At 45.7% G+C, this 10524-nt stretch overlaps 2 protein-coding genes across 2 annotated transcripts; one reads left to right on the plus strand and one right to left on the minus strand.

Annotated features, from left to right (window-relative positions):
* Positions 1–79: 79 nt before the first annotated feature.
* LOC116400356 (tripartite motif-containing protein 55-like) lies at positions 80–7415 on the plus strand. The gene is made up of 3 exons (XM_031878148.1): positions 80–198; positions 267–505; positions 6602–7415. The coding sequence occupies exons 1-3, from the start codon at positions 102–104 to the stop codon at positions 6677–6679; spliced, it is 414 nt and encodes a 137-aa protein (XP_031734008.1). The 5' UTR covers positions 80–101; the 3' UTR covers positions 6680–7415.
* Positions 7416–7851: 436 nt separating this feature from the next.
* LOC116400358 (corticoliberin-like) lies at positions 7852–8297 on the minus strand. Its single transcript, XM_031878150.1, has one exon. The coding sequence runs from the start codon at positions 8277–8279 to the stop codon at positions 7914–7916; it is 366 nt and encodes a 121-aa protein (XP_031734010.1). The 5' UTR covers positions 8280–8297; the 3' UTR covers positions 7852–7913.
* Positions 8298–10524: the final 2227 nt, after the last annotated feature.

Here is a 10524-nt window from a genome sequence, read left to right on the forward strand (position 1 = left end):
ATATTATTGTTATGATGAGTATTATTGATATTAATAATAACATAATAATAATATGAATATTCATAATCTCTAGGATGGTGGAGGGCTCCAGCACGTCTCACATGGATAAAGTGCAGCCTGGATACGAGAACATGGAGCACTTCATCGCTGACTTTGAGCCTCAGAGACGAGCGCTGATGAAAGTCGACTTCATCAAACGTAAGAAACAGGAAGTCATGTGACCGTCCAATCAGAGAGCTGCTTTAACATCAACGCTGTCTCCTCAGGTGATGAAGACTACGATGAGGATGAAGAAGAGGCGGTGGAGGTCAGAGGGACGAGCTCAGCCAATCAGCAGTCGCCTCTCTCTCCCGTTCAGCCTATAGGTGTTCATCTCTCAGCCCCGCCCCCTCAGAGACCCTTAGAGACCCCGCCCACCGTGACGTCGCCGACGAAACCCCCCGCCTCTTTAACCACACAGGCCCCGCCCCCTCTGCCCACATCCACCGCAAGCCCCGCCCCTCAGGTATGACATCACACGCTGCATTCAGGAACATGAATTCAAGAGTTCAACAATTAACATTTATTTAGATTTGTATTTATTTAGATTTGTATTTATTCAATTGAATCACATTTTAATCTTTTAAAAATATAATCACAATTAAATTATAGGAAACTTTAAGTTTCTAGAGATAAAGAATGATTAAATAAATAGTACACATGGGTGAGGGTCAACAATAACAGGGTGAGTGCAGCCAGATTAGACCGGATATACATTTCAGTCCAGTTGGCTTCAGTGACCACCACATCATCACTGTACAGCTGATCATTTCACCAGGTGAAAGAGTCAAGTCCTACTGGCTCTTCAACAACAAACTCCTGCAGGACACTGCTTTCTGCAAGAGCTTTGAGCTTTTTTGGCTGATTTGGAAAAGCAGAAAAACTGACTTTAGTTCTCTGAAGCTGTGGTGGGAGGTTGGAAAAACACAAGTTTGTGTTTTTGCCAGCAGTACACCTCCCATTCCACTGTTAAGATCAAGGCAGCAGTCCAGGAGCTGGAGGCCAACATCATGGATATTGAGGAGGGGCTACACCGAGACCAAGATCCTGCAACGGGTCAACTGCTCCAGGAGAAGAGGTTGGAGTTGAGCTCCTTCCTGCAGGAGAGGGTGAAGGGAGCTCTGGTCAGGTCTTGCTTCCTCCAGCTGAAGGACATGGACCCCCCCGAGCTCTTTCTTCTTCAACCTGGAGAGAACGGTGACACAGAGGAAACAGATGACCTGCCTTATGCTGTGTTCACACCAAACGCGGCGCGAATTATTCGCGCGAGTAGATTACATACAAAGTCTATGCACAGACGCGATGAGACTGTCGCGGCGCGAATCTGCGATGGCGCATCGCGATGGACGCGAATTTGCGGCGCGATGGACGCGAATCCGCGTGGTATGGACCTGTATCTATTGATACCTCATATCAATAGAGACCGGACCAAACTATGTGTATAAATGTGTGTTCATACAGCTGTAGTAAACAGCGACTTGTGTGGCTCACTAGACACAGTGAATACAGCTCGATAAAATCCATGGAGCTCCTCTGGACAATATTATGAACCCAGACATGACGGCGTTTAGTTTCCCGGGATATCTGTGACTTCCACAACACGTACTAAGCAGAAATAGAGGTTATTTTTTTCATGGTTAATGGCGGACAGTTGAACGGCTTTCAGGGCCCCGCCCCCTCTCCGGCGTGTCCAGCGCGATTCGCGCGAATGAACACTGGTCCCCGGCGTTTTGACCTGGGGCGCGATGGACGCGAATATGCAGCGCTATGAATTCGCGACGCGTTTGGTGTGAACGCAGCATTAGGCTTCCAGGAGGCAGGGTGACCACCAGCCCGGGCGAGATGAGGAACCATGACATGGATTTCTACGCTGACCTCTTTGGGGCGGAGCAGTGCAGCATGGAGTGTCGGCAGGAGCTTCTGGAGGGGCATCCTCAGCTCAGCCCGTTAGAGAAAGCTGCTCTGGATTGTGGGCTGACTCTGGAGGATTTGACGGTTGCTGTTAATCAGATAGCATTGGGTCGGGCACCAGGGATTGATGGCTTCTCCGCTGACTTTTACAAACGCTTCTGGAATATACTTGGACACGACATACATAGTGTTCTTTTGGAATGTTTCGGAACCGGATCTCTTCCTGTCTCCTGTCAGCGAGCGGTGCTTTCCCTGCTGCCAAAGAAAGGAGACCTGGCATTACTCAGGAACAGGAGGCCGGTGGCCCTCCTCTGTACTGACTATAAGGTGCTTTCCAGAGCCTTATCAAATAGACTCACGGGCAACCTGGACTTAGTGGTACATTCAGACCAAACATATTGTATACCTGGCAGGACAATTATGGACAATATTTTCCTCATGAGAGACACTTTGGACTTGTGCAGGAAAAATAATGTAAACTCTGGTGTTGTGTCTTTGGATCAGGAGAAAGCCTTTGACAGGGTGGATCACTCATATCTGTTTTCTGCACTTAGGGCTTTTGGTTTTGGTGATGTTTCTTTGGCTTGTGTTGGATTATTGTACAGTGGTGCACAATGTATGGTGAAGACGGGGGCTGAGTCAGCCAATCGCTGTACATCGAGGGATAAGACAGGGTTGTCCTATTTCAGGTCTACTATATAGCTTAGCCATTGAGCCCTTACTGTGCAGATTGAGAGGTCAACTCAGCGGTGTCTCACTGCTTATGCAGATACAATCTATCTGCTTATGCAGATAGATTGTATCTGCATAAGCAGATACAATCTATTGTATCTGCTTATGCAGATGATGTATGTGTCTTTGTCAACAGTCAGAAGGATGTTCAATGTTTGCAGGATACCTTATTGTTTTATGAAAAGGCATCATCTGCAAGGGTGAACTGGGCCAAGAGCGAAGCCTTGTTGGTGGGACAGTGGAGGGATCGGGCAGCGCCCAGTCTGAATGCTGGACTTGAGTGGGGGAAAGAGGGACTGAAAGTCCTGGGAGTTTTCTTGGGCACCGAGGGCTTTCAAGGAAAGAACTGGGAGCGAGTGAAGGAGAAAGTGTGCGCTCGTTTTTCTAAATGGAAATGGTTTCTACCCCAGTTGTCATATAGGGGAAGAATTCTGGTTGCCAATAACTTAGTTGCCTCAACTCTGTGGCACAGACTCATCGCTCTGATGCCACCGAGAGGCCTGATTGAGGACATCCAGAGATCCATCGTCGACTTTTTCTGGTCTGGCAAGCACTGAGTCCGGGCAGCAGCTATGTGCCTGCCTGTTGATGAAGGGGAGCACGGACTGATTGACATCCAGTCCAAAATTGCCTTTTTTCCAATCCAGACAGCTCTATGACTGCTCTACGACTGTGGTTCAGGCTGGATCGACACAGCTTGTTTGCTGCTGAGGAGAGCTGGGCGGTTGGGCTACGACAAGCAGCTGTTTCTCCTACAACCAGACTTTGGACTTTACGGGACTTACAACTTTCTACAGCTCTGTACTTCAGGCGTGGCAGATTCTCAAAACCAGACGTGCCACAAATGAGGTTCCTGGAATGTGGTTGTTTGAGGAACCTTTGTTCCTTAACAACTTTATAAAGAGTCAAACTCTGCCATCTGCCAGCCTGCGAGCGAGTCTCAGAGAGGCTGGCTGCACCAAACTGGGCCATCTGATGAGGATGACGGTGACTTTGATGGACGCCCTGAGAGACAACAGCAGCATCACCTCAGTCCAGCTAATCAACAGAGTGGTGGAGGAAGTCTGTGCCGCCCTGTCCATACCCCAGAGAGAGTTTGTTGCAAACCGAACTCTGTATGACCAGTGGTATGACGGCTTTGAGTAATGCTTCCCCTCTCTGTCCATCACCCCCTCTGTGGGGGAGTGGCAGGAAGGAGGAAGTCAGCTGCTCACCTTCACAACCCCGCACCTGGAAAAGTTACAGGATGTGGGCAAAAAAGCCGTCTACCACACCTGCGTCAAGGTTGTCAACTTGCGCTTTTTGGCAGAGATGAAGGAGTCGAGGTGGACTGAGTTCTTTGGTCCAGATATTTCCCCGAAAGGCAGCTGGCGGTCCCTGTACAAGCTGCCCATTGAAAAGCGGACAGCAGACCTCCAGTGGAGGGTTGTACACGGGGCAATAGCCACAAACAGGTACAGAGTGCACCTTGATCCTGAGCTGTTCCCAGAGTGAAACTCTTATACATCTGTTCGTTCAGTGTCCTCGGCTGTCAGCACTGTTTGAACTTTTAAAAAGGTGATTCCAGGGTCTCGGGGAGGTTTTTTCATTTGTTTTGTTTGTCTTTGGTCCAAAATACTCTGCTAAGAGAAAAACAGTTCACACGCTGGTGAACTTTTTGTCAGGTACTGCAAAGTTGGCCATTTGGTTAACATGCAGGAACCGGGCTCAGAGTGCCGGCAGTGTGGAGCTGCTACCGGTTCTGAAGGGACTGCTAAAGGCCAGACTAAGGGTGGAACACACTTACTATAAAATGATGGACGATGTGATGGCCTTCAGCCGCATTTGGGCTGTTGGGGTGTTTTATGCTCCGTGGAGGAGGAGGGAGAGCTGATCGTTCATGTATGATACGTTGGTATGTTTCTGTGGTTGGATGAGTTGTTTTGATTATTTATTTATTTTTGAATTGATGACATGACAGTGATCTGGTGTCTCCTGGATCAATAAAATGACTTTAAAATTCAAATCTACTTCCTCTTCCTCTTCTACTCCTTCTTCCTCTTCTACTCCTTCCTCTTTCTGTTTCCGGTGAGTGTGAGTGTGGAGGCGAGACGAGACGATGGAAGTGTGAGTGGCACTAGATTTGAATGGTTCCTGATCTTCGGGTCTTTCACTGTGTTTCTTCCTCTGTTGAGGCGGATGATCAGGTGAGTCTCTTGAACGGTTTTACTGGTTTGTGTGGTGAGTGATCGGGGCTCTGTCGAGGTGTTTTTGGGAGGAATGGCATCCTCCGAGACACCACCTCCGTCTCTCCAGCAGGGAGTGAGGATCGTCCCCCCGGATAACAACGTGACGGTGGAGGAGGTGTTGCTGGCTGTCGGTGAGCAGGTGGGACACGATAAGCTCACCTTTGCCTCCAGAATGAACAAAGCAGTGGTGGTGTTCCTGAAGCAAGAGCCTCTAGTCTACCAGCGGATCGAGAGCGGAGTGTTCATCAGGGACGCATTTGTGCAGGTCTCCCTGCTGTCAGCTCCCTCCACGCGGATCACCGTGTCCGGTGTTCCGCCGTTTATCCAGAACGAGCTGTTGGAGAAAGAGCTCCGGAGATTCGGGAAGTTTGCCAGCGGATTAAAAACAGTGAGTTTAGGATGCAAAGACCCTAAACTGAGGCACGTTCAGTCTCTGAGGTGGCAGCTGTTCATGTTTCTGGACTCTCCGACTGAAACACTGTAGGTGTCCTTCAGAGTGGAGCACGGTGACGGTTCCTACATGGTGTACACCAGCTCCGTACAGCTCAAGTGTTTCCAGTGTGGAGGTGTGGGACACAAACGGTTTACCTGTTCGCACAGAAAGCAGGCCGGCTCTGCTGACACAGACACCGGAGCGGGAGTACGCCCACAGATGAAGAACCTGTGGCTGAACCGAAGGATGACGGACCAGTGGTCGATGGTTGAACCGGCGGCGGACGGACCTGGGGCCGGGCCCGTGGGCCATGGCTGCGATGGTGGATTGCGGTACTGCAGGCGCGGCGGCTGGTGGTAAAGACAAAGATGAGAAGGAGCAGAGCCAAGCAGAGGAGCAACAGGCTGATGTTGCAGAGAACAGCAGCTCTCAGACTGGACAACCCCAGCCAGCAGAAAGCATGGCGGAAGCAGCCTCCGCCAGTGTGGAACCCAGTGTGTCTAACAGTCAGCTGTCAGGGGGAGAGGACATGGATTATGACTCTGAGTCAGACATGGAGTCTGTGAGTGGAACCCCTGGAACATATACAGATCTGTACTCACTGATAGAAATAAACACTTTTCTAGATCAAACATATAAAAAGAAATCTCTGAAAGTAAGCGAACACTTCAGTGACACCACTAAATTCATAAAATCAGTCAACATAGTTATGAAAGTGGTCGGTTTTAACGTTCTGGATGAGAAGAAGCGTTTCCCGCCTTAAAAATCAGGTGTTCTGTGTTTGGTTCCTCACAGCGTTTGTCTCTCTGGAGGCTCTCTGAGTCTCAGGTGTTCTGTGTTTGGTCCCTCACAGCGTTTGTCTCTCTGTGGGCTCTCTGAGTCTCAGGTGTTCTGTGTTTGGTCCCTCACAGCGTTTGTCTCTCTGGAGGCTCTCTGAGTCTCAGGTGTTCTGTGTTTGGTCCCTCACAGCGTTTGTCTCTCTGGAGGCTCTCTGAGTCTCAGGTGTTCTGGGTTCAGTTCGGGTTGAGGGTTCAGCTTTGGACCGATGACTGAAGTAAAGGCTGAGTGTTCATGTGTGAGATGTTGGTGTGTTTCTGTGGGTGGAGGAGTTGTTTTTATTTATTTATTCTGAATTGGTGACGTGACCGTGATCTGTCCTGGATCAATAAAAGGAATTTAAAAATCAAATCTACTCCTTCTTCTTCTTCTTCTACTTCCTGTTTTTTTTCTTCTTCTTCTTCTTCTTCTTCTTCTTCAGTCTGATCAGCAGAATCAATCAGAAGACAAAGATGGAACAAAGCACGTCTTCTCCTTCAGTTGGCTCAACCAGAAGTAAAACCAGGTTCAGGATCAAGGGTCCAGGATCTGGATCAGTCTCCAGTCGTCTTCTGTGACTTCAATGTTTCTTTTTCATTATTTAATTGTTAAATAGAAGATCTGAATGTTTTCTGTTAAAATGTAAAATAAATGTTCCTGATGAACTTTGAGTTTTAAGACGAACAAAAACCGTGTGATTCTCAAAAGGGTGAAATGAACTTGATGCTAAGCTAGCTTGCTAACACCACCAAGCTTCCATCACTTCAAACAATCCCATCAAATATTGATGTGCTTTCCTACAACAGAGTGTGTGAAGCGTTACGTTGTTACATTTTACTAATTTGGATGGTTAGCTCGCCTGCTAATTCCACCAGGGTTCATGCTAACGTTGCACTGGATACAGATTCAGGTCTACGGTCCCTCTGGCTCCTCAATGCTAGAGGACAGCAGGCAGGAGCTAGCACACTAGCTAGCTCTATAGATGGACAAGCTAACCCGCTAACTAACTCAAACTACTTCTATAAATTCTGTAGAAGAAGAAGGAGACATTCTTCTTCTTCTTGTCACTCATTTCTGAAACGTTAAAAATAATCAAATTATGCATTTCTTGTGAAAAAGACTTATAAAACCTAAATGAAAAAGCGGTGGATGAGCGGTGAGTGTTTGTGTAAATAAAGTACGGTGAGCCGGCAGCAGAAGAAGACGTGACTTTGAAAAGTTTTATTGTAAATATTAAATGTTCACACCTGTTTTAATTACCAACAAACACATTCAGCTATCACAATAAAACAAATAAAATCCTTTACTGTGAAGATTCCACTCAAAGGTTTTCTTATTTTTCTTCCACATATATGTATATATACATATATATATGTATATATACATATATATATGTATATATTAAATTCATACTTGAATTAAAAAAATGATGCAATTAATCAGTAAATCAATAAATAAATGAAGAAAAACACAGAAGAGAAAAACATTTATTATTTTAGTTAAACATTTGAATATTTATTCATTAATTGTATTTATTTATTCCAGTATTTATTACGTTTTGATTGATGAATAAATACTTTCTTCATCTCAATATAATAATCTACCGTCAGAGATGAATTCTGTTTGGTTTAGTTTCCAATTGAATGTTTTTAATGTAAATAGTGAACGTAGTGCAACTGTCCAGTGAAAGGAGTTGAAGTGGAAGCAGTTGAAACATGAAACCGACCAATCAGATGACCTCAGTAGTTGGAGGACTACTTCCCGAAGGTGTCCATCATCTTGCGGTTGCTGTCGGCCTGCTGGGCGATCTGTTCGGCTCGAGCCATCTCCAGGACTCCTCTGAGGAGGTGGAAGGTCAGATCCAGAGAGATGGGAGGCTCCTCAGACCTCCTCCACTTCTCCACCTCCTCCTCCTCCTGAGCTCCGCCCACCGCCAGAGAGGAGGAGCCTCCACCTCCGCCCACCTGGAAGGACAACTCCTCCCCCAGCAGCGGTCGGGGGAGGAGGAGCAGGCGACGGAGGCCGGCGGTGGGGGAGGAGTCGACGGGTCGAGAGTCAGCAGAGCAAGGGAGGAGGAGGCCGAGCAGAACAACGACCCACAGCAACACCCTCATCTTCATCTTCTTCAGGTACTACCTGAAGGAAGACAGGGGGCTTCACAGGACGCCTGCAAGGACAAGCTGTGGGATTAGAAACACAGGACACATGTCACATCATATATAATGTTTATATATGTATATATATATATAAAGATATATCCATATGTATATATATATATATAAACATTATATATATATATATATACGTATATATATATAATATAAACTGAGAATATAATTCTCTGTAGTGATAACTAAATGATGCTTATTATACATATTACAAACAAAACACTTTAAAAACTCTAAAACAACAATTTAAATGAATCATTTCTTTTTTTCTTTTTGTTGGTATTGTGGTCAGACACATGTGCAGCGCTGATTACCGTAATATGTGTGGTATTTGTTATAAATGTACGTTGGTACATAGAGGGTGAAGCTGTACATGAGGGACTTAGGACCCAGGGGAATGTAGGTGAAGGAAACAGGAAGAGACGGAAGAGACGCCACACAAACAGCTGTTCACCGCTCGCTGCCAGCCTGTGACAGAACATCTGCGGAACGAGTCGTTACAATGAATCTTTTAGGATTTATTAGGTTCGATAAAGTTTTGATATAACTGACACTCAAAGTTTACAACGAGCAGGAACTAGTGGGCCTATGTACACTAATATATGTGTAGTTATTTATTCATGCTTTATTTATACCATTTACACTTCATGTTTGCTTATATTTACTTTGCATAAATTACATAAGTGGTTCTGTGCACATATATATTATCTTAATGCACTAGATGATTATAAAGGTCTGCAAATATTTAATAAAGTGAAAATACAAAACATTGTTCTCTTACCTGATCGTCCTGCAGAGCTGCTGTCTGTCTTTCTGTCTGTCTCACTGTCTCTCTGTCTGTCCGTCTGTCTTCATCCACCTCTCAGCTCTGATGTGTCTCTCTGTGCCTCTTCAGTCAAATAGAAACACTGGAGCTGTTTCTATTTTATACACCGGTGTGAGTGTCGGGGGGGGGGGGGGGGGTCTCTGCACGCACTCAGACGCCTCTTTGTGAATGGGGCCAATGATGAAGATGAAGATGATGATGAAGATGTGACCTTTCTTAGCTTGACTGTGGACGCACTCTCTGACCTTCATCTCCTGCAGTAACAGAAAACACTGTGACAGCTTCACAGGTTTGTGTGTCCGAAGGCGTCTCAGTTTGTTTGAGTTAGTTTGTACAGAGCGAGGATCATTTGGGGTTCCAGCGAGAAAGTTTAGCGAAGAGCGTGTCGTAGAATGCACTTATCAGAAACGAATATAATGAATGCTACACACATGTTATATACAGACTTAACGAAGAGATTCTGGCCAAAAATATCATCGAAGCCATTTTACACACTGCAAACACAATTATAGACAAACTAATATAATAACTAGAAGATGTACCACAATATCACGTATTTTTCGCCACGACTCGGCGAGCTACGAACTACGGACAAAGCTACGAACACAAAGCTAAAGGCTAACACGGACAACCAATATATCAGAAAGCAAGAGAATTCGACACAGAATCCAAAGATATCTTCAGAATTTCTCTCCGTGAAATCATTACAAAGATACAGCCAACAAGCACCAGAAGAACACACCGCTCCACCGCTAATAATCATAAATGCTCCTCACCTTGAGCAGAACGGATAAATCCCCACTTATTTCAATTCAAATATGTCTTCCATGTATATCCTGTGTGTTTCTAAACTGTTTCCTGAAGAAAGGGGGGTGAGACAAGCATGGGGACCGGGGGGGAAGGGATTTCACTTTCGGCGTATCGGTTTTTACACTCGGCGAGGCACGGCGCATTTTTGATTTTTACTGGCTAACGATTCTGTCAATCAACACCAGCTTACGCCCACTGTCTTCTTGAGACTCTGACGCATCAAAGGAGGTGTTATTGACTGAAATTGACCAATCATAGGCTGAAAAAGCCTCACATACACACAGGAAAACTGGAACTCAGACGATGATCATCCATGGTTCACAGGCTTAGAGAGGGCTCAGGCTGTCAAAATGATGCCAAACTGCTGTATTTGGATAGATTGAACACTATTAGTGATAAAACAAGTGAAATATATAGTTATATAGTTTATAAAATTACAATGGAACAGCTGGTTCCAAAATGACAATTTTGCTTGACCTCGCCTGACCTCTCTGTACTAAAACCTCTAACTTTTTTCTGCTGCACTTAATCAAAGCCAAAATTTGCATCGAGACTATTGAC

This window comes from Anarrhichthys ocellatus, unplaced genomic scaffold (genome assembly GCF_004355925.1).
Source record: "Anarrhichthys ocellatus isolate YVR2014 unplaced genomic scaffold, GSC_Weel_1.0 scaffold164, whole genome shotgun sequence".
Lineage (NCBI taxonomy): Eukaryota > Metazoa > Chordata > Actinopteri > Perciformes > Anarhichadidae > Anarrhichthys > Anarrhichthys ocellatus.